Here is a 24822-nt window from a genome sequence, read left to right on the forward strand (position 1 = left end):
ACTTTGTGTGTGGACCGAATTTTTGTGTAATGTTACAGGCTGTAAGATGAAACATGGATTAGCAATAGCTTGGTGGAGGCATCTCTATGTGTAACGAACAAATAGGTGGTTTTCGCGCGCAATCGTCAGTCGTCCCTGTCGAAGTCATTTCACTTGCTACTTCAATGTCTTTTCAATCATAAACCCACAGGCACTCCGCCTTTTTTTGCGAAATCATGAGCATAATATCTATAAACTTACAGGCACATTAGATTGTTTCCAGTTTTTTTGTGGTCTGTTTGTAATTTCACTCGGGAAATAAAAATAAAATCAGCTGATTCGCATTTTTGCAGCAAAACATGCGCCAAAAGTGTCCCACTCGGCTTTGTTTACGATTGGCATGTGACCTTTGAGCTCGTGCTCGCTGGGTGCTTCCTCGACCTTCGATCTTTCGCGCGTTTCCGTTCTTTGCCGCTGGACCGTTGTGCTGTCGGGTTGCCGCAACTACTCCTTGAAGCAGAAACTGATCGCCGGGCACACCTGTAACTTCGCATGCTAGCGGAACGCTGCTAGGTACGTTTCTTACCCTGTAGTTTAAGCTACTTTTACCGTTTATTTAAGTGCTTTTTTAGATGTTCAGGATTTCTGTTTCCTATCTTGATCTGCATGTATCTCATACCCTCGTACTCGTCCTGTGACCAGTAGCTCAGTTTGAGTTGTCATTGATTATCAGACTGCTCTTCATGCTGATGCTCGCTCGTAACCAGTCGGCAGTCATCAAATGGACCATTATGAAGGCATAGGCATCTTGCCAAGTGATTAATGAGAGTAGAGAATAGATGAGTGGATATGTATTGACACAGCACTTCTCATTTCAGGCTGCCTTACTATCTTTGCAAGGACCGTTATCTTCTGCTGTGTTCATAATGGCAGAGATGCTGCCTCAAAATCCAGTGGAGGAGGAGGAGACGGAAGCCAAGTAAGAAATGCTGGCAGTGGCATCAGCCATCGGGGCCCTGTTTCACCGGTGATAGCAGCACGCTACTATCAAATTGCGCGAGCTGACGTAATGTGATGAGGTCACACTAATGACGTTTCGTGTAATCCGTGAGCTGCGTTTGGAACAGAGTTGCTGTCTTGTTGAATCGCGTTTGATACATTTGTCTGATCGCACGGCTGCGAAGATGTTAGCAGCAATATTTGATGACATCACACAGTTTGACGACGCCATGGTTTGTAGATGTTTCCATGGAAACCCAATTTGACACGTGTGATAGCAGCGTGCTGCTATCACTGGTGAAACAGGGCCTGGGTTCTTGATCACTGCTTTGCTCCAGCATCCATACTCCCTAATTCACTGCTGCCAATGTTCCATCAAAGCTCCCAATGTTCCCACAAAAAGGTCTTTTTGCACTGCATGGGTCACTGATTCAGCAGTATTAAGCCTTTTGGGGTTACACCTGACAAACAAGTCAGCATGAGAGTGAGCTATGCATCATGCATGTGTGGAAGTGTGAGAGCCAGATAGCACATGCTGTCTTCTTCTTCTTGGTGGATCAAAGAGCGTAGCCATCATACTTAACCATCCAACAACACACCGTAGTCTGACTGAGAGGGTATTTCCTACTGACTTGTGCTGTGTGCATGACACTGTATTGACTGAGTTTATCCCTTACCTTACCTTACCTTAATGTTGGCGGGACTATTGGAGGCCAGAGGCCTATTGGACCCGATCTCGTCGAGCTCATGCGGTACTCTTTGCTCAAACTCAGTTTATGGTAGGGATATCGTACATACGACTCGACCAGTGTCTGTCAAGGAGGTTCTTGAACCCATTCAGGGTCGGTGCGAGAACCACTTCAGCCGGCAGCGAGTTCCAGTCGTTGACCGCACGTACGCTCCAGTGGTTTCTTCGTACTCTAGTCAGAGCTCTCTTGGTTTGGCCACCTTCATCGTATGACCTCTTGTGCTTGCCGATGGAGCAGCCTGGAAGAACTCTTCTTTCTTCAGGTTCAGAAGACCAGTCATGAGCATGTAGAGCATGATGACGTCTCCTCTGCGTCTTCTGTAAAGCAAGGACGGCAGCCGTAGCCTGCGCAGCCGCTCCTGATACGGGAGATGCCGGATTTCAGTGACAAGTCGCGTGGCTCTGCGCTGGACTCTCTCCACCCAGTCGTTGATCTTCTTTGTTGAAGGGGCCCCAGATGATGTTGCCATACTCTAGGTGAGGTCGGACCAGGGTCTTGTAGAGGACTGGGAGAGTCTCGGAGTTGAGTAGCTCAAAGGAGCGTCGGATGACTGCCAGAATCTGGTTGGCCTTGCTGATGGCAACAGCAGCATGCTTCTTGAACTTCAATTCCTCGTCGATGAAGATGCCCAAGTCTTTCTCTTCTGTCACCGCTGAGAGTGGCTCCCCCAGAAGCGTGTACTGGAACCGTGGGTTACCTCTCCCGAGGTGAAGAACCTTACACTTCTTCAGGTTGAAAGGGAGAAGCCAGGTCGCTGACCAGTTCGCTGCGGCTACTAGGTCGAGTTGCAACTGGGCGCCGTTCGCGTCAGTAGGAGCCTGAGGCGGTTGCGACTGGTTTGGGCCGTACAGTTTTGCGTCGTCCGCGAACATGGCGATGTGGCTCTTGACACATTCTGGGAGGTCGTTTACGTAGATGACGAAGAGCGTCGGTCCCAAGACCGAACCCTGTGGGATGCCGCTCATGACAGGGTGTTGAATCGAGGTTGTTCCATTGATCGCCACTCTTTGACCTCGGCCAGTAAGAAATGCCTCAATCTACTTGAGCACCGGGCCTCGGATTCCGTAGCCCTTCAACTTTGCAAGCAGACGCTTGTGCGGAACAGAGTCGAAAGCTTTTCGAAAGTCCAGGTAGGCAATATCAATATGCTCTCCATTCTCCAGCTGCCGAGTCCAGTCTTCCAGAGTAGAGAGGAGTTGGGTTGCGCACGACCTCTTGGGAAGGAAGCCATGCTGGGCATCGTTGAGCTGCCCGGTCTCCGTGAGGAACTCCATGATTCTGTCTCTGACTATGCCCTCCAGCACCTTCGAAAGCACGGATGTCAGGCTTACAGGTCTGTAGTTTGCTGGTTCCAGTCTGCAACCACCTTTGAAGATTGGAACCTGAAGTGGGAGATTTATCATTTTGAGAAATTTGAGCAGAACCAGCCTAGCCATTCTTGAGATGTGGAAGCATCATCCTTCATGTGCCTATGTGCAAGCTGGGTTCCAACTGACTTTTGCACGGCACCCCACTAACCTAACCGGTCCCTAACCATGTACCAAATTTCAACACAACTGGCCTAGCCGTTCTCGAGATGTGGAAGCAACCCCTCCATGTGCGCACGTGCAGGCTGCAGCCATGACACATTGGAACCCCCGACAGTGACACATTGGAATGCATTGTCTGATTGGCGCCTATGTACTTACCTGGCAAGTTTCACCGCAATCGGCCGAGTAATTGGGGAGATATTGCAATGGTAACAAACTGGCGCCTCTTGGTTCTGCATGTGGTACATGCATTTGTAGCCTCCTGCACGCATCAGAACTGGTTGAATATGGGGAATAAGGGATGAGGCTTCGTAACAAAAGACCGGGAGTAAATCGGTCTAGTGGTTGCAAAGATATGAGCCCCACAAAAGCGGCCGGCCCGCCGCTCATATTCAGAAATTACCCGTGGCCGTATTCTATGGGAAAACTTCAGTTTGCTCCGTCGTTCATAACAAACAAACTGGAGCGAGTATGCAGTGTATGGGCTCGCACCCTCCGAATACTTTCATTGCCATCCCTCCAATCTATTCAGCATTTTCTTGCAATGTGTAGACCAGAATTGCTAATGCATTCATAACACATGCTTCTTTAATTTTCGATCTTCAATCTTCTTCAGTCTTCCACTTTGCCTTCAGAGATGACCCTACCTTCATCTCTTTATGGCCGTCTTACAACTTCACCTCGGTCACGTCCCCAGTCAGCTGCTGCTTCGTCACGCCTCCCAGAGCTCCCTGGACGAGAGTTCCCAGCGTCAAAGCCAGCGGGAGCCAGCGCCGGATCGGCCGCCCTACCGGAACACCTCACACAGCGCGCGCGCCTTTCAGCAGATGTTCTCCATGAGACGGTCAGTGGTGGGGGCCGTGAGGGCGAGTTTGGTGGGCATTTGGTGGGGAGGTAGGAGTTTTGTGCCTTCTAGCCTTCAGGGACGAAGAGAGTCTGTAAGGACAAGTTTCGTGGGTCAGATGTACAGATGTACTAGGTCAGATGTAGGTATTGGTTCTAGGTTTGACCCTAAACTCGTGGTTAAGTTGATTGAATTTCATATTTTCAGGTGTTTTGTTTAAAATTTGAATACAGATATATGTCGATACTAATAATGATTATACTATTACTTCGTTCTCCCTGTTGTCTAAACAATCCCATCACTGACGACGTCACCTCTTGCACAGGGAGCGGGCTCTGTGTGACGTCATCCTGGAGGTGGACACCCGAGAGATATACGCGCACAAAGTGGTGCTGGCCTCTGCCAGTCCCTACTTCCGGGCCATGTTCACAAGTGAGTGCGAGGGGAACGGGGCCAGGGGGAACGCTGGAGGGGAAGGGACGCTGGACAGGAGGGGAATGAGTGAGGGAGATGGGAGGGGAAGTGAGCGAGAGATAGAGAAAGGGAGAGAGGACTTTGCTGGAGACAGGAAGTAAGGATATAGAGTGTGCTGTTCTGCATCCTTGATAAGCTGCTGTCATAGCATCAAGGTCATTGAAGTTCTGTTCTTACGACTCAGATCTTCCCCACTCTAACTGACATAAATTGCAAATAAATCGCAATGTCGGCCTTCGTGACAAATGCGATCTGTAAACACACTCTTACCTGGTTCTCTTACTTGGTTAGAGGGTGTTTACGGATCGCATTTTGTCACGAAGGCTGACCCGATGCAAATACCACCTCACTTCTTGCACCAACGATCCCCACACATTGCTCCTATTACTGACGGCATGTGCTTGACGTCACGTTCTCCGCCATGTTCAGGTTTCGAGGAGAGTCGCCAGAACCGCGTTAAGCTGCAGGAGATGGATCCCACCGCCCTGGAGGCACTGGTGGATTACATCTACTCCTCAGAGATTCGCGTCACGGAAAACAACGTGCAGGTGTGTACTGTAGCTACTGTTGTTCAGTGTGTTGGTCACGGCTGTTTGATGCTTAGGTTGTTCTGTAGGTTGTGTTAGATTTGAGTGGTTGTTTCGCTCATTTGGAAACTGACTGCTTTACGGGAGAACTTCGAAAAGACGACAAATGCATTCAAAGTACGATTAATGGTGTTCACCAGTTTCAATGTTGTTGAGATTAATTCACGTGCCCGGTTAAATTATAAGCCGGTCGTTTCCGGCGCTATCGTCGAGTTCCTGATGCTGCGCGGTTGATATCTTAGATTTCCGTTCAATATCTGACCCTGTCGTGAATGCCGGCTTTATCTAACGTTCCCGCCTTTTTCTAATGCTCCCGTCCATATCTTTCATCACCTCCTGTGTCTTTCGTCCCCGCCTTCCTCTGATGTTGCTGCCGCCTGTGCCGCAGATCCTGCTGCCTGCCTCGAACCTGCTGCAGCTGGGGGATGTCCGTGACGCGTGCTGCGAGTTTCTGCAGAGCCACCTCCATCCCACCAACTGTCTCGGTACGTGCCGCTGTGGCCGGGTGATGTTGTGTGGGTAGGTACGAACCGCTTCGGGCTGGCGAAAGGGGTTTGCGTACAGGTCTCGCGGGTTTTAGCGGTAGGTTTTGCACCTAGAAAATTTAGTGTACTTCAGGCTATATCTTCGTCGTCTTAAGCTTTTAAGTGTTGAAGATGCGATCGACTTCTTGGGTAACAAGCTGGCCATGATCGTGTAAAAAGGCTTCATCGTAGATCGATTAGTTTCTGAGATATAACCGGAAATGTAAAAGTGCAAAACCTACTGCTTAATCTCGCAAGAGCCGTACGTACTTGGTTCACATTCATTCCCATTTAATTGGGGTTAGGGACTCGTATCCTGCTAGACTCAATCTCGCCAAATAATTAGGTAGAAAAGGTAGGTAGTTTTGCCAATATTTTGTGCCACGCGTGACTTGTTTTGGCACGAGATTGTAAATGGGCGAGTGAAACGAGCTCTCCTTATGTTGTGGTCTACGTATGTTTCTGGTCCTCACAATACGTTACACCCTCAGCGCTTACACTGTGACTTTGAGTGTGCATGTTTATCTAAAATCTACTGTTTCTGTGTCTACTCGCCAGGTATCCGTTCCTTTGCCGATCTTCACGGCTGTGTCGACCTGAAAACAAACGCCGACGCCTACATCGAACTCAACTTCAGGTGAGAGGATTGGAATTGGGCGGCTGGTCAAGCCTGTTGCATGACAATTTTTTGATGATTAAATTTGATTGTCAATTATCATGGTTTCTAACGCTCCTTGTCCAATAGTTATATGAAGTGCCATGTTCTGGGAGTGTCTAACTCGTTCCCACCCACTCCCGCAGTGAGGTGGTGGAGTGTGAGGAGTTTCTCACTCTGACCGCCGACCAGGTGATACAACTCATCTCGTGCGATCGACTCTCCGTGGCCAACGAGGAAAAGGTGCGTATTGGTTTCCCGTGAGTTAAGCGCGCTCGCAACTCATGAAAGATCGTGTTCTGTGAATGCGAGTTTTCTGCGCCCCACCAGACCCCTTTTCTTTTACAGTTTATATATTTTTTCAGATCCACGCTGCTTATTTGTCTGTCATTTGTACGACCTACCTATGCTGTTTGAAGTGTTCCGTGCATCCCACCCGAGGGGTGTTCACGGGCACCGCACACTGCTGCGTGCGGTGTGTGCGGTGCGTCCAGCAGGCGTGGGGGTAGGGGATGGGAAGGCGGCTCTGACGTCACGGCTGCGTGCGGCGGACGGTTTCCTGTGGCCGGTCCCGACCGGCCACAGCGGTCGCTGTGTGCGGTGACGGAAGGCTGACGTAGGGACGCAGTGGGCGGAGCTTGGAGGGCTGTGTGCGGTCCGACCGCACACAGGGCCCGTGAACAGCCCTCCGGCCACTTAGCTCTAGTATCCGTGTATCATTCTATTTTTGACCCATGCTATGTTTTTCTCTATCAGGTGTACGAGTGTGTATTGAGATGGATCAACTACGACCTTCCGGCCAGGGAACAGCACCTGGCCGACCTGATGTCCCAGGTATGAACCACAGGGAGAGTCGATAATGACGATAACCAAATTATGCAGTGCTCTTTAAACCGACACATTCAAGCGATTTAACGAAAAGTGCACGTGAAGCCTCAATGCCCGAAGTTCTGTTCAGCTTAGATATCACCCTACTCTTAATTCTACTTTTTGACGGTATTTTCATTCCTATGACTTGTGTCGCGTTGTATTTGATTGTGGACTTGAAGCGATCTGCCAGCGTTGCATACACAGTACACACATTACGCAGTCTTTACTCTGCCTTTTGCTCTGCCTTTACTCTGCCTTACTATATTTTGCCATTGTCCATTTCACTCACTCTGTGATGTGTGTGTGGTCAGGTTCGTCTGCCGCTGCTGTCCCGGGACTTCCTCGTGCAGCAGGTGAAGAAGGAGCCTCTACTGCAGCCGAACGCCGCCTGTAAGTACCGAGTGATCACTGTACCTAAATATGACAATTATAATATGACTATTCACCTAAAGTTGACAACAGATCAGCTACCTGCCTGTCTGGTACAGACGCCCAGTATGCCTGCTGATTTAATTGCCTCGGGCTGCTTGCTGCGATGACACAAAATCAACACTTTCAGCGAATGGGCTTTCACGTTAGTTTTTTTTTTTACCGCTGACTATTAACTGTCTGGAAGAAGACGTGATCTCAGTCTTTTTCGTCACTTCTGTGAATGAGGTATTACATCAGTGTTGACACGTTTACAGTAACAGTAACTATTCATAACCTCACTTTGTCGTGATCTGTTTCTTCATTGCCTAGTGCGTGGAGTGCCTCATTACGATGAGTGATTTCGTGGTACACAACTTCATTATTTTTGTTTTCCTAGGTAAGGATTTTCTGATCGAGGCACTGCTGTACCACCTGTCCGTCTCTAACGACGGAGGACCGGCCGTGGAGAGTCTCCGGACCAAACCCCGCCAGCCCGTCGGACTGCCGAAGGTAATGGGTGTTAGTGTAAGATAAAGGATAACATTAGGAATACTGGAGAAATGAGAGACAGTGTGCGTTCTGGAGACCAGCAGGGTCTTTCACCTTGATTATTATAATTTGTTATTATACAACATCATCTATTTTAATGTTACCCTTTTGCGCTGTCTCTCGTCTTTTCGTGCATCAACGGAAATAATAATTTGAACGGGGCCTCACTGGCCCGGTGACCTGAAACGGAAGGCAATATTATCCTCCACTGTGCTATTGGCACGTATTTCCCATCAAGATCCCGTGTCATGCCATGATAGTATTGCCTGCTACGCTACCGCTATGTCACACGTTTCACCTCCGTCTCTCTATGTCAGATTCTGCTGGTGGTGGGTGGTCAGGCGCCCAAGGCCATCCGCTCAGTGGAGGCGTACGACCTCAAACAGGAGAAGTGGCTCTCACTCTCCGAGATGCCCATCAAACGATGCAGGTTTGTGTGTCTGTTTGTCGGTGATCGGTTGATGTCAGTCGGTCCATTGCCGGGCTGTCGGTTTGTGTGACAGGGTGCGGGGGAACGGGTGATGTTTCTGGGAGAGGCGCGCGGTGTATTGGTATTCGTTTTTCCATTATTTGAAGTCGACGTATAAAGTAGGTATATAAGAAGGTTTATCATGTGTTGTATTGGCAAGACTCAAACCTGTCATGCAAACGTCACTTAGGCACATCATCATCAGGATATCTAGTGTAGCCTCGTAGCACGTTAGCACCTTATGTTTTGTCAAGTCACCGGTTATCACCGATGAACCGGGCGCGGGCAAGGCGGGGTGGTGGGTCCGTGGTGTCATTCGCAACAAGCACTGCTTAGCGGGGCACCCGGGCCCAATGCCACCCTGATTCATCCATTGGGACAAAATTTATATAAAAAAGTCCTTTATAACCCGCCTTCCTAACCCCTAGTTCCGTTTTCCGCCGCCAGGTGCGGCGTGGCGGTGCTGGACGGCAAAGTATACACGGTGGGCGGCTTTAACGGCTGTCTCCGTATCCGAACTGTCGACCTGTACAATCCCCAGACGGACACCTGGCAGGGGTGTGTCAACATGGAGGTGCGACGATCCACGCTCGGCGTGGCAGTGCTCAATGACTGCATCTACGCGGTGAGAGGGGGAGAGGAGCTGGAGAGATGGAAGGGCCACAGGGGTCAGAGGGAGGTAGTGGAGGAATGGGAGCTAGATGCGTTTTTGGGGCAGGGGAGAGCGTGGGTCAGCGCAGAACAGGTATTGGAGGGAAGGAACTGGCTGTCTGGGTAGCGAGTTCTTTTGGGTCTCTCGAGTTCTGGATGTTTCGGTTTACGCTGTTTTCTTTTATCTCCTTGAGTAGCAAGAATTGGGTATGATATGGCACCAACAAAATGCACATCTGCCTGGTTTGACTGGTCCATGCTGCGGTGAATTACGGTCTAATTTAATCTCGAGCTGATCTTTCCCGCTGTCGATCTGATGAGATACTTTTTGAGGGGATTTTTAGGGTTTGCTTTAAACTGCTATTAGTTAGCTCTCTGGGAAGTAAGATTTAAACGATGGAAGGACAGCAGCAAAATGCAAAGTGCATGGTGCATGCCTCCTGATTTGACATCAGGCTTACCTGTGTATTCTCTTCTAAAGCTGTCATGGTAAAATGTCTGGATCTTTTCCACCACACTTGTTGCTCATCACTTGTAACGAATTTTTGACTCATAACTTTGACTAGCTTACCGTAACCCGAGACATACCATTCCAACGTGACCCCTTATGTGACCCAACGGCCAACCGAATACCCAATTACCCATCCCCGGCTCTGACCCTCCCGTGACCTGACCCCCCCCCCCTCGTCACGCAGGTGGGCGGTTTTGACGGTTGCACGGGTCTCAACACGGCCGAGGTGTTTGACCCTAGAGTAGGAGAGTGGAAAATGATTGAGCCCATGTCTGTGAGAAGGAGCAGCGTCGGCGTCGGCGTGGTCAACGGCATCCTGTACGCGGTGAGTTGGGAGCGGAGTTAGTGAGTGTGGTGAGTTGGGAGGGAAGTAGGTGAGAGCTTGATGGCTGAGTTTAACTGTTATATTAGGGGCTAAGTTCTGAGTTGTCCGCAACCACAAATCGGCGACGGGGCCAAATTATGGTATAGGGTATGACATGGCAGTTGATTTGGATGGCATAGAATATTTGTGGTTAGTGTTCGGGAGAGTTATGATATAATTTTCGATCAACTGTTGTATTAGATTTTGTGGTTTTTAGTACGACTTCGATCTCTAGGCATCGCCGCCCATAACCTCTCTATTTCATTCACTTCTGTCCACCTTTTATCGCGCCCCAACCCCTCGCAATTTGGCGGTTATGACGGTACCGTGGTGACTCAACGTAACATCTCTGTCCCTCTCTTAACCCCCTCTGCCCCTCTGTTACCCCTTCTGTTAACCCCCTCTGCCCCCGCCCCCTCCAGGTGGGCGGCTATGACGGCGCCAGTCGGCACTGTCTCTCCTCAGTGGAGGATCTTAGTAACCCCCTCTGTCCCCCTCCCCAGGTGGGCGGCTATGACGGCGCCAGTCGGCAGTGTCTCTCCTCAGTGGAGGATCTTAGTAACCTCCTCTGTCCCCCCTCCCCAGGTGGGCGGCTATGACGGCGCCAGTCGGCACTGTCTCTCCTCCGTGGAGGATCTTAGTAACCTCCTCTGTCCCCCTTCATCCCCGCAGGTGGGCGGCTATGACGGCGCCAGTCGGCACTGTCTCTCCTCAGTGGAGGATCTTAGTAACCTCCTCTGTCCCCCCTCCCCAGGTGGGCGGCTATGACGGCGCCAGTCGCCACTGTCTCTCCTCCGTGGAGGATCTTAGTAACCCCCTCTGCCCCCCTTCATCCCCGCAGGTGGGCGGCTATGACGGCGCCAGTCGGCACTGCCTCTCGTCCGTGGAGGCCTACAACCCGGAGCTGGACAGGTGGACCATGGTAGCGGAGATGAACGACAGACGATCCGGCACCGGTGAGGATGAGGGGAGGGGGGGAAAGGGAAGGGAAGAGACACAGACAGAGTAGGCTCACCTTGACTTTTAAGTAATTCACATTGGTATATCGTATTTTTGTATTCAATTAAAAGAACGCCAACTTTATAACATTGATTACATGCGTATAGTTCGTTTTTCTTAAGTTCGACCCTCACTGTAATCGTCTCTTTGAACACAGCACGAGAATTGCTAGCTGAATTGCTTAGAAAACTGGCTGGCGCACATTGATTTCACAGACGATTAATTTTACTCAAAATTATTTCTTCCTGGCTCTTATTTCCCAGACTCCTAGCTCGTAGTTGCCTTTATATACAACCCCACAGAGATAGACATCTTGTCAGAAATTATAACTGAACTGATCAATAGATCGTACGGCGTTTAACAGAACGGTATATCATCGGTTTTTAAAACTTATTTGGAAAATATTATTCATGTCTGCAGTACAATGTGCGCTAACCAGTTTTCTTAGTAATTCAGCTAGCAATTCTCGTGCTATGTTCAAAAAGATGTTTACAGTGAGGGTCGAACTTAGAAAAAACGAACTATAATCACTTCTAAGCTCCGAGATGGAGGGGCCATTTGTGGCATGCAACGTACGATATTGGCTTTCTTCGTTTACAAAGGAAACTAAATGACATAATTAACTAATTTTGCTGTAATTTAACGCATAACGACAGCAACGCACATGGAAGAACGCGTATGCTCATATTTGCGAAGGAGATAAATCCACCCCATTTTTTCCCTGTCGCTGCGCGGTTTTTCGCCTCCGTATCAAAGTGCGCCACTAGTGTAGTCAGCCGCGGTGGCGTCTTTGCCTTTGCTTCGCCGCCATTGTCGCTCTGTGTCGATAGCGGCGCGCTGCGTCAGGCTGGCGGCGAACGTGGCGCATTTGCCGCCGCCGCTGCGGCTGACGCGGCGCTGACGGTGCGAATGTGGCGCCCCCCCCCCCGGAGCTGGACAGAGGGGGGGGTCAGTGGGCGGTCTGGCGGGACGTGAGAGGACACCGAAAAAAATGTCCCGGCTCGCTCTGCTGGCGGTAGAGGTTTTGCGGGACGGAAGAGAGCGTTGTATTGTGTTGCTAGGTGACTGAAGACATGTCCTTGTCAGCTGATTTGCTATTTAGGTTTTGTTGGTGTATGCCCGGTGTTTAACAGGCAGAGTGTTGATTCATACTGATGTTGACTGAAATTGTGCCAGCTAAGGATTTGATTTCTTTACCCTTGGCACATGTTGCGGAGGGCGGCGAGCGCCGACAAGATAGGCGGGAGTGGGAGGGGTAGTGGGGGATGGAAGAGGGGAGGCAGGGTAGGGAAGAGGTGGAGATAAGGCATGGGGCTTGCCAGAGGCAGTGAATGAATTTAGAAAGGATGCAACGAGTAACGGATCATGAGGGGTCTGGTAATTAAGGGTGTTTTCAAGTATAGTACAAATTATAGAGATGCTTCCACGGGAGGGATTTATTGAGAAGGGGGCTAGGTAGTTGTAGGATTGGGAGATAATAGAAGCATGAGGGAACTGCTGTTTGGCATGCAATAATTCAGAACTCGACGTCTTAAAGCGGTCTTTGCCTCGGCTCTAGCTTTTCATTTTACTGCGCCCACAAAGAACTGAGTGACGGAAGCTCATCGCACCATAACTTCAATAGAAATCTTCATTCAAATGAGAACCCAGTGAAAATCCAATGATAATCTTCTGAAGGTGGAATTCACCACCCGTGCCAAATGAACTCTGCCACCGCCAGCCTGCCGACTTTTTCACCGCCAATGTGGCGAGCTCAGCAGCCGCAGAAATTGCGTTAGCCGCCGCGTGTGGAAGCTGAATATTTCTCTTTGCGTTACGGGCTGGGCTCCGGGCTGGTTTCGGGTATGGTTTGAAAAAAGAGAATGTGATCAGCGGGGATTTTAGCACTGAAAACAGTGTTCTGAGCACGAGAAGTTCGCTGGCTTGTGCTTCTCGGTCCAAATCGTGAAGGGAAAATGTTGAAATATTCCGAGATTGTAAGTGCGTGCTGAGACGATCGTTCACTCAGCCGGAACCTTCAAATGCTGTTATCAATCCCGAGAGACGAATCCCTTGTTCTTTTTACGCTTAGCTGTCTGAACTAGCTATTGCATAATCATGTTTTTCTGTTTTACCTACTATGAAATTCAGCAAAACGCTCTTTGTTCCACAAGTTTCCTTTTGAAGCTCTCAGCTCAGCACATCCCACCTATTCTGCATAACATCCACACATTCCACCCCGAGTAGATAACAAATCCTTGATTCTACCCCGCCACTATATTCAGCCCCTATCCATTCTCTCCTAAGATCCGGCCAGTATCTTCCCTCCGCTGCATTTCCCTCTCATTTGGACCATAACACACCTCCCCTAGTACATAACCCCAGCTTTACTGGGTACGTGTGCCGGCTTTATTGAAACTCTACGTCTTCGAGCGAGTACAATTGTCTGGGTCGGCGGGCCGTGATGACAGCGTCTGGGTCCACCCAGGTCCTGTCGGGGCAGATTTGTATGGGGCTGACGCGGCATGGTAAGCTGGGGCTGGCAAGGAGGAGGCTGCTGGGGTCGCCTTCGGGAAGGGGAGGGAGGTAGAGTGCTTTTAAATATTATCAGTGATAGCGATATTTTAAATATTTCTTAACACGCTGTGGTAGTTTTATACAGTGTCGTATCTCTCTCTCTCTCTCTCTCTCTCTCTCTCTCTCTCTCTCTCTCTCTCTCTCTCTCTCTCTCTCTCTCTCTCTCTCTCTCTCTCTCTCTCTCTCTCTCTCTCTCTCTCTCTCTCTCTCTCTCTCTCTCCCCTCTCCCTCTCTCTCTCTCTCTCTCCCCTCTCCCTCTCCCTCTCCCTCTCCCTCTCCCTCTCCCTCTCTCCCTCCCCATCCACTCGGCATGTGTGCTCAGCACGGGCCGGCTCACACTAATGAACTCGGGATAAGACGGACGGCCAACCTCCGGGCCCTGGACTCTTATGTCTGGACTCCGGACTCCGGAGTCTGGGCTCAGCCTCGCTTCTGGCGAAACGGGACTGGGATGGAGGGGGTAGGGTGGCGCTGAAAGTGGGTCAGTGGGGAAATAGGGAGAGTGGGGGAACTGAAATGTTTACGAGAGGAAGAGTGAGAGGAGAGAGAGAGAGAGAGAGAGGGGGGAAAGGGAGGGAAGAAAGAGGAACTGCGAGAGGGAAAGAATGTTATGGCTTGACAGTCGGTAATCTATTTCGAGTATCGCGAAAGCTTTCTAACCTCGTTCCCCGCGGTTGACCTTCCACTAGCTTCCTTCTCCTTCCCCTTACATCACCAGCTCTCCCCCACTCATCTCTAATGACATCTGGGTGCCTCTATTGGCCCCTTCCACCACACTCCCAACCCAATGACCTTCATAACCCCTGCCCTTTACCGCTGACGCTCACATATCTATACTAACCCCATTGACATCCATCCCCTACGGAGCTTCCCAGAACACACTGATCTCTTCCCTTATCGACCCCTCACTGACGCTTTATTGACCCCCTCACTGACCCCCCCCCCCTCACCCCCAGCTGACCCCCCCCCCCCCTCCCCCGCAGGTGTGGGTGTTCTGGACGGCCTGCTGTACGCGGTTGGCGGTCACGACGGCCCCACAGTTCGCAAATCAGTGGAGGTGTACAACCCGCTGATTAATACCTGGTCACCGGTGGCCAACATGTCAACCTGTCGACGGAACGCTGGTGAGAGGAGTAGGGGAGGAGGGAGGGAAGGAGGAGACGTCATAGAGACAGTATGTCCTCTCAAGAATGCTTTTTAGTTGACATTAACTTTTTGTAATTTGTTTTTTTTTGTGCCTTTATCGTGCCTTTATGTTTATCGTATATTATTATACCATTGTTCGCTATTACATAATCTGAGTGGTCAAGTATCAAACAATGCGGTCGATTCCTATATATTCACCTTGCCTGGTGCATAGATGTGTTTCGCATCAATCACCGTACTTACCATGTTAGTGAATAATATTTTTTTATTATGTTCGCTCAGCCACCACTGGCTTTGTCGGGCACATAGTGGCTCACTAATTAAACAAATCCATCAAAGAATTACACACTCCGTTGGCGAATATTTAAATAACATGATATGCGCGGCTGCTGCCCAAGAAAAATATTGTTATTATATTTTCATAATAGCTTTATATTGATGCAATAACCTAAATGCAATCTACAGGGCCAGAATTTTGTCCAAATTAACTCTAATGTAATATTCCACGCAAGTCTGGTTAAGCTGTCCACTGCTTTTCATAGAGATGAGAACATGCCTTCCCCTAACACTGTCTATTCAAAGATAAATTTCGCGTTTTTTGCCGTTTCATTGATGCTGAGTGCTGCAATTTTGGTGTGTGCCAAATGCTGCGGTGTTACAGCTTTTAGCTATTATTCCGATGTGGGGTCATTCGAGCAAGATATGGCTCAAATGTATGACATCAAATGGAGTAAGCTATTACTACCATAGCCTGCAGCTAACTTTTTTTCTAACACAGTGCGCGGATACGACATAGTTTCATCTGTTGCGTTATATAATATAATATGAAAACAGATACATAGCCTTTGTAGTTTCAGGATTATTCTGGCTGGACGTATTCGCCTTATATTCCATAACAACACAATGGGTTCCAATTCTAGAGTGATTCTAGCCCCACAGATATTTTAGTGATTTTTGTTAAGGAAGAAAGTAATGGTGGTCGCGTTTGCTACCATGTTACCGGGTCTACTTTCTTCGTTTCCTATTATTTAGTTTTCTTATGTTTTTTCATTCATGGGCCATGGTTTGGGTCCCAGTGAATCAGATTATATGGTTTTGGGTTGACCCGCCATTATTAAATGCAGTCAATTTCAAAGGTCCCACAAAAATTTGACAGTGTAATTTGTTCATCCTGCGAGGAGCTGAGATACTCTTATTCCAGAGAATCACTGACCCCACTGAAGGGAGACTTGTAGATTAGTGGAGGGTTTCAGGCCACCAACCCGAGACACAAGCTTTATGCGTAATACAGAAGCTCCCAGTTACAGTGCCGTGAATAAAGAGGGGTTCATTTAGGCGTGATAAAGAGACTCTTCACACCCGGATCGTATGAGCTCTCTGTAATGAGGTGGCGCCTCTGATCTAAAGAGATGCGAGTCTCATTGCTAGCTCGATGCGAGACGTGCTTTGACGTGATGTAATTAAATAGTGCACTACTGGGAAATGGGACTTGCTGTAGATGGCGGTTTCTTGGGTAGCATCGTCATTGATATTGAGGCTTCATAAGTGTTGCGTCCGGTAGCGCCCATATTAGAAGGAAAACCCTGACATTGAAGGCATATCATGTTTTATTTGATTTGTTTGGGTCCTGATTTTCCTGGATCCGGGCTTTGGTCGAAGAGCTTCTGCATGATTTCATTGCCGGGATGATCAGGTAAATTTGGACAGATCTGTGCTGTAAAATATTTAGAATCGCGGGTGGTACTTGCCACTTTGGTGCTGAAAATAAGCACCTATTTCAACCTTGTTGCATTTCTTAATGGGTATATCTCATTTCGATATCATGGTTCGCTAGAATTTGAACCGCATCGTATCAGTGAAGATTGTGATATCACCGTCTCAATCTTCGAAAAGTGTGTAGGATCTAACCTTGCAGCCCGGGCAAATGTAGCACAAGGATGTTTGTCAAACATTGAGCGGCATTTTCCTTATCCGTTTGTCGACAGAAGTATGTGAATTTTTAGACACTGGAGGCTCAATTTCTGGCTACGATTCATACTACATAGTATGCCTAATGCCGTAGTCTATGGTGGTTGAACAAAAGCGATTAAATGTGAATTATCTATTTGAGTTGGTGTTTAATTATTAATATCATTTTTATTATTGTCTTCTTCTTTCTTTTTTTTTGGCAGGGCGACGAGTTCCTCTCTTTCCCCCAGTCCCCTAACGCAGATCATACCCAATATACCCTGGATCATGCCTACCTACTCGGAACAAGGCTTACTGCGTTAGGTACGCAGCGACGCATTGCTGTAATTAACTTTCCATGTCGCTGGGATACGGAACCATTACATAATCCTGCGTTTAATATGAATTCGTGCATGTAGTTCATTAACAAGGTACAACGGTGCGTCATCTATGCGTTGCCTTACGGCTTACGAGTTGTACTGAATTTGATAACTCCGCCTAATTTCACGTGCGAAATTGCGTTAGGAAAAATTGTTAATGATGAAATTTTAGCGCTCAAGACTAAGTTGCAACAGAATCGACTTCAGATCACTTCATATAAATGATGAGTATCTAAACCCATTACTTTACTAAATGTTGAGTTAAAAACTTTATCAAAACCAATTACTTTCATTTAGCAACGACTCCCTTTTAATGTGTTAAAATTGCAGTACTGAGTCGAAGTTGCTCTCCCGCCCCACCTCAACAATGCTGGCTCAGTCCTGGCCAAGTCCTGGCGGTCCTGGCTCACCCTTTCGCTTTTCCGCAAACAAATCAATTACTTCCCCGAAAGCTCGTGCCGAGGCAGCTCCGATCGCCTCCGTCTAAAGTTTGCACTCTCCAAGTCGGCTAGTTGGCTGAGCTAATGAGCTGAGTTGGCTGAATGAGTGTTGACTGTTGTTTGCCACCACGGTGGTGTCAATGCGTTGTTAGCAGACTTCCTTGGAGTCTACTAGGTCACTTAGGTCAGGCATTGAACCCTCCGTGTGAGGCTCAGACACTAAGACGCCATCCCCAGAAGCTCGTCTCTCTCTCTCTCTCTCTCTCTCTCTCTCTCTCTCTCCTCTCTCTCTCTCTCTCTCTCTCTCTCTCTCTCTCTCTCTCTCTCTCTCTCCCTCTCCCTCTCCCTCTCTCTCTTCCTCTCTCCCTCTGCTGCTGCCCTTCCTCCATGTCTTAAAGTTTTATTTATTTTTTACCCATTCCTTATTTTTCTTTCATCTCCATTTTGCTTGATTTTTTGTCTGTCATTTTTTCTTTTTTCCCCTGCTTCCAAAGCCAAGCGTTTTCCTAATTCCTTCATCGATCCCCTGCTCTCCCTGTTCCGCCCCTCTCCCGTCATTATCCTCTGCCCCTCTCTCTCGGAGGTATTTTGCTCCCACCAGCAGTAGGATTTACGGCATCATCAGTGCTGGCTAGCACGGACGCTCTCCAGACTCCCAACTAACCTCCCTCCCCTCTCCCCTCCCTCCTCCTCTCTCCTCTCTATCCTCGTCTCTCTGCTTCCCAGCGCCGCTCTGAATAAGACCTCGCTGCCGGCAGAATAGCAACGAACGCGCATTGTCCCGCTCTGAATCGGAGCCGCGCACGCGCTCTGGCGAATGTGGAGCGACGAGAGATGATGATATTGCCATTAGGAGAGGGATGTATTGTCTTTGGTCGGTTATTAAATTTCCCGAGATAAAGGAGGTTCCGGCGGAGATTCACGTTATTTACGGGAATTTTCAAGCTGCTAGTTATTTCGGTTTGATTTTGGCGCGCACAATCCTATAGTTATGTTGCATTGTTATCGTCTTGAAGCTTTTTGTTAGTTATACATATATAGGTGAGTATGCGCTTTCAAGAGGGAGATATGTATAATGCTGTTTGGAATATGGTGCTATGGAGGCCTGAAACGGTACCGGTTGAAGCATCAGGCAATAATGTTGTTTCTAACCCAGATAACGTATATGTTATATTAACTGCATAATGCATATATTACATTTAGCTTCCATCGCGCAATCAATAACTTCTTGCGATTTCCGGCATATCGTATGTTGTTTTGCCGCACCAGTCTCGTTTCATTATTTCTGTCGCTCATTTACTGCTTAGTCTGACGAATAATCCGTCACTAACCAACTGCTATCAGTAATTGATGGTAATTGATTATATTACTCGGACACTGATGAAATCACTGACCGAAAAACTCAGCCCAGTTGCGTTTTTCCGCTATATCCCCGGCCGGCGACACGTGACCTTTACACGGTGGTCCCGCCGGCTGCGGTATACGTCTTCGTTATGTCTGACAGCTAATCCACTTTTGTCGTACGCGGATGACGAATCTGAGGCTATGCGAGCGGCACGGAGAGTCCTGCTGTGGGGAGGGGGGAGATGGGGGATGGAAAGATGACGTATTGGGGGAGCTGTGCCTGTGGAGGTTATTTTGGGGTCGGTGTGTGTCTGGAGCTGGGATAGGGTGGTTGCTTGGTTAGTTGGTAAGTAAAAGGCGTAGATGTGGATGTGTGGGACTTGGTAGGGTTACAGGGGTAGGGCTATAGGGTTTTGCTGCGACAAATCCATATACTTGCTATCTTTTGGTGTTGTTTCTTAAATGTTGGAGTAATATGACAAAACAAAGAACAAACATAAGAAATTCACAAACAGGACCTAAAATCACATGGCTCTTTATCCGTGCCTGCAACAAAGCCTACCCTCGACCGCCGTTGCCGCCCCCGCCACCGCCGCCGTCGCCATCACCGCTATCGCTTACACCCTGGTCGGAAATATTGTGTTTTGTCGATAGTCGGGTCGGTCGGTCGGGTGGGCGCGGTGCCGTCTTAATGCCTCTAATATCGGCCGGCTGGGGCTGACGTGTGACCGATCGGTGTGGCCCGTCAGTCCTCCCTCGGTCCGACCTCGGCCAGCCCTCTACCCCCTCTTTCCGCCTCCCTTCACTCTCGCTCCTCCCTCTGCAGCCCTCTGCCCTTCTGTCATCGAGTCCCACCCTCAACATATCCGCCCTTTGCTATTACCTCGCCCTCTGCCGTGGGCTTTCCAGTTTGTTCTCCGCCATTCGCCCTCTATCTTTCTCCCTCTCTATCTTTCTCCCTCTCTCTCTCTCTTTTTCTCTCTCTCTCTCTCTCACTCTCTCTCTCTCTCGCTCTCTCTCCCTCCCCTCTCTCTCCCTCTCTCTCTCTCTCTCTCTCTCTCTCTCTCTCTCTCTCTCTCTCTCTCTCTCTCTCTCCTTTTCTTCCCCTCTTATCACCCCTCCCTCCCTCTCCTCTCTCCAACCCCTACAATCCAGTATTCACCCCTCTAACCTCACCCCCCTCTCTCCCCTCAGGCGTGGTGGCGCACCACGGCCTTCTGTACGTGGTCGGCGGGGATGACGGTGCCATGACTCTGAAGACGGTGGAGGTGTACAACCCCAAGACGGACACCTGGACCCTGCTGCCGACCACCATGTCGACGGGAAGGAGCTACGCTGGCGTGGCCGTCATCGACAGGGCGCCCGGACAGATCTGAGAGCGCACGGGAAAGACGTTAGGGCGCCCGGAAAGACGTGAGGGCGCCCGGGAAAAACGTGAGGGCGTCTGGACAGATATGAGGGCGTCCAGGGGAGAGCTCTGAGGGCGCTGGGGAAGAGCTCTGAGGGCGCTCTGAGCTTGTGACGGCGTCTGGACAGATATGAGGTCACCCAAGGGTGTGAGGGCGCCCAGGGGATGACGTGAGGGCGTCAGAACAGCTCTTAGGGCGACATGATAGCTCTGAGAGCGCCTGTAGGGCTCTTAGGGTGCCAAGGGCGTCCAGGACAATTCTAATGACGCCCAGGGCGTCTGAGAAAGAACTGAGGACACTCGAGAGAGATGTGAATGCGCCCAGGGGACCTAAGGATGCGAGGAGACAGTCCTGTGGGTCGCTGCATTTGGGATGTGTTAGGGCTCTTAGAGAGACATGAGGGCGACTTGTCCCTGGGGGGAGATATGAAGGCGCCCGGGGGAGATGTTAGTGTGTGGGGAGATATGATGGTGACATTGGGGAGATGCATTAGGACATTTTGGGAGATGTGAGGGCGCCTAGGAGTTTCTAGGACTTTAGGGGTAGGCGGTTAATTGAGAGAGCGCCGGGAACGCTTGACCAATGACAGCGATTTGGCTGACGCAGGTGCGATTTGAAAGCGATGAGGGCATCTTTGACGATATTTTGTCTCCCGGTGAAAAATGGGAGTTTGGGGTAGATATATAAGGGCATATTGACAGCTGTGCAGGCACACTGGGAGAGGATTTAGGACACTTTGGTAGATGTAGGGTGAGAGACAATTGGGCAAGTTGCCAGAAACGCGTTGATGAAGCTTTGAGCATCGGAGGTGTTTAGGATGGTGCGGATTTTTTAGGTAAAAGAATGAGGCTAGGAGGGTCGTGGAGAAGAAGATTTAGAGGCTCTACGCAGGCTGTTCTATATCTCTTCATATCGTCTTCTTTTGGCAGGCAGTGTTAGGAGTGATTTTAATGATATTTCCCTGGTAATTGGGCTTAGCTAGGTAGCTTGAAAGCTGAATGAGAGACATCAGGAGAATGCTCCTCCGTATGTGACGTGATAGAAGCTTGACTACACTTCCAAAGCCTTTCTGATTCTGACTTCATTGAAGACATGATGCGAAATTATGCATCAAATGCAACGACTTGCAGCGCCCTGTTTGGGAGATGTGTGATGCAGAGTACCCATACTGAGACTCTGGGGGCCTGGAATTAGGTCTCTTAGTTGCTGTGTGTCCCTGACCTGCTGCCCGGACTTAAAAGCTGCGGGAAGCTCGTAGCAGCTTCCCTGACTGAGAAAGCTTGTGTTGATGGAATCGATTTAATTAAGTACTTCAGAGAGGGAGAGAAGCAGAGGACGGTAGCATCCATTGTATAGTTACAACTTACATGTTCTGTTAGTGATGGTCATGTCGATGTTTCGCGCATAAGTAATGGGTCTCTCGGACCGCATATGTGTGCTATGGGTTTAAAATGGGTGCTTCTTCGGTGCCGAAACCAAGTGGGGATTAAATGGTCGGAATGCTCGTCATTGTTAGGCATGGGAGCTTCTTCCATGGGGGAGGGGGAAGTTATTACCGTGAATACATCGACAAGGTTGATCCTAGCGTTCGTTCACTTTGATGCCTGCATTTTCGTTAGTATCCATGGGAATTACGAAAGTTGTTATTCTTGTATTGTAAGTTCGCAAAAGCCAGGATTGTCAGATTAAATGTGATGTAAGTAAATTTTGGTAAGATGTACAAGCTAGATGTTGCACCTCGTTGCGGTGTTGACTTTCTGCCGGCTTTTATTTTCTAAAATGCACCAATGCGTGAAAATTTACGGTCAGAGACGTGAATTTTGGTGCTTCAAACGCAAACATATAGGCATTTAGAATGCTTCATCAATGGTCGCCGAATTATCGAGGCACTTAACGGCATTTCAATTTTCACGTATGACTGTGTCAGCTACACACTGACGTCGTTTGCATTTACTTGAAAGCGTTATGTATGCAATATACATGTAAACAATCATTTCCCTTGTAGTTGTTCAGCTGCATTCTGTCTAATAGTTAATCAATGTTTGCATAAAATCCCGGCCATGCATAAGCCTTAACTGTTTCCGAGCAGAATTGTGTTAGCTTTACTGTCAGAGGTGCTCGCTGTCTAAAAGGTCGTGCTGCCAATACCAGATAACACCGGTTATTTCTTGCTTTCGCTGATTCTTCGAGTCCATATTTTTGCTAGAATGATTGGTTGATGCTCCTCTAAGCTGGGATTTCCAGTAGGTATGTTTCTGGGCATTTCATCGACAATATTGAGACTGTCTGGAAATTGACCGTCAATACCCAAATCCTGTGTGTTTGATCTGCGAATGATACAAATTTTCCAGCAGTGTTTCTTTGGACAAAGACAAAATATCTAGCTACCTGCTCTCTGGGAGATAACACGCAACAGATTTGGAAAGCAGCAAAAACCTTTTACTCCAATGTGCCGCTCTCTACGAAATACGACGAAAGGACTTTTTCAGTCGTGTAAAAACTGTGTGAATGGTGTGAAGCTTTCTATAAATGCTGGGGGCCGACTAGCGAGGGGATTTTCACAAACTTCAAAGATAAATACCGAGATCTCGTGCTCTGGATTAGTTGGGCACCGGCTACTATGTGGCGATAAGTTGGATAGAATCAGTTTTCAAATACCATAATTTGCCGATAGACTGAACGCTCTCTTGTAGGTGTTCTCGAATTGATAGCTCCAAAAAGCGATTAATTGAGCACTTTGATGACTTGTTTTGGCTTCCGACATCGCCTGCTTATCTGTGACGGATGCTCTCTGGCTTACATTTACTTGTGCATTTCAATAGGGTGCCACTATTGTTTCCGTGTATGACGTCACATGCTCTGCCACGTGACGACATTTGACGTCATACTGTAGTATGCTTTCATAACATTTGGTCAGTGCATTGTGTTGTGGGCGACTTGATCTGTTCACTGATATTCATGTTTGGTTCGTGAGTGTATGTTAGCAATACGCGTCCGACCCATGACTGCATTTTCTTTGCTCGACGATGTCAGTTAGCGTAAGGTTTGCGGAAATTTGTATTCTACGCCTCGAAGTACTTTTTCGGCGTGCTTTTTCATCAAAGCTTCTGTCAACCACAAAATGAAGCATGTTTGTCGTATAAGTAGATACGGTCTTTGTGTTCCATGCCTTTTAGTTTTTTCCTTCACGTGATTTCTTAATTTGCGAACTAAAGCTTCATAGACACTAATTGTGCCGTTGCTCTAGAGTAACCCCACACGCGCTAATGAGCACTTAGTCCAACTAACTTGTCCGACTAGCTTTCCAATATGAATGAACTGCCATAATTGTGCGTAATGTGTATGTGTTTGTGTGTGTGTGGGGGGGGGGGGCGCTGATGACTTTCTACCAGTGAAAAGGAGGAGGGGGGTGGCGACTTATGAAGGAACGGCTGTGATGAAAGGTGTGACTGTATCAAATAAATGTGTAATGTACTCGTGATGCCGGCGGCTGCGCTACCGCCGACACCCGTGCAATCCTCCAACAGCCGTCTGCCACCCAGCCGTGGTGGTCCAACTATTATCTTTACTTTACTTTAGCATCCGGTGGTCAGGGAATGCAACACCTTTGCCGCACGGTGGGTCGCGAGCCCTCGTGGGTTGCGGTGTGCAATACACCGTCTTAATTGCAAGGAACGTAATATTACATTTATGTTACGTTAAATGTTTTGACTCCGTGACTCATTCATTATCTCCGTCTTTCGTCTCTCGTCTCGAATGTCTCTCTCTGCCAAACAAGATAAAGATTTCTGCTCCGTTATTATTTACATAAAACAAGTATAACGCCAAAGAATGAAACAAGACTGCTCGGGAATGTACGTCTACGGGAAATTATGTCGCCTCAGAATAAACGCGCAGATTAGCCTAACATACCCTAACACGCGCAATCTACACATTTACTTTACCTTGCTCCTAGCCTAGCTAGGGAGGCGGGGTGAGCACAAAGCCCCATCCTCCGGGTCAGCGGGACACCTACCTCGAGCGAAGCCACCACACGAGAGCCCCGATCGGCCGGCGCTCACGCGTTATAACCCAGCTCGAGGCGGGAGTCGGAACGGTCAGCCCGCCCGAGGTGAAAGCCAGCCTCGCGTTCCGACGCGGCGCCCGTCGACCAGGAAAACCTATTCCTACATGCGCGGGCTTTACATAAATACCCCCTTCTCCGCAAGGTGGGTTAAATCCCCTTACTTCCGGGGAGGGGGTCTTTAGTAAAGCCTTACAATCGACAGACTAAGACGTTCCGAAATGCACAGATCGCGATAACATAGTAGCAGGGATACGGAGCAGCCTTCAAGCGGAGCAACAGCAAGTCATACACACATTAGACATATTTACAGACATCAGACATATACTCAGATCAGACATTCAGATGCATGAGAGTAGCAGCGTTCGGCCAC

At 48.8% G+C, this 24822-nt stretch overlaps 1 protein-coding gene across 1 annotated transcript; it reads left to right on the forward strand.

Annotated features, from left to right (window-relative positions):
• Nucleotides 1-366: 366 nt before the first annotated feature.
• LOC122368632 (ring canal kelch homolog) lies at nt 367-23715 on the forward strand. The gene is made up of 17 exons (XM_043342772.1): nt 367-552; nt 858-958; nt 3954-4100; nt 4426-4532; nt 5004-5122; nt 5550-5646; nt 6244-6322; nt 6487-6583; nt 7097-7174; nt 7522-7600; nt 8019-8131; nt 8488-8600; nt 9087-9264; nt 9986-10126; nt 11007-11121; nt 14704-14844; nt 20172-23715. The coding sequence occupies exons 2-17, from the start codon at nt 906-908 to the stop codon at nt 20351-20353; spliced, it is 1839 nt and encodes a 612-aa protein (XP_043198707.1). The 5' UTR covers nt 367-552; nt 858-905; the 3' UTR covers nt 20354-23715.
• The last annotated feature ends 1107 nt before the right edge of the window (nt 23716-24822 follow it).

This window comes from Amphibalanus amphitrite, unplaced genomic scaffold, assembly GCF_019059575.1.
Source record: "Amphibalanus amphitrite isolate SeventyFive unplaced genomic scaffold, NRLGWU_Aamphi_draft 000963F_arrow, whole genome shotgun sequence".
In the NCBI taxonomy this organism is placed as follows: Eukaryota; Metazoa; Arthropoda; class Thecostraca; order Balanomorpha; family Balanidae; genus Amphibalanus; species Amphibalanus amphitrite.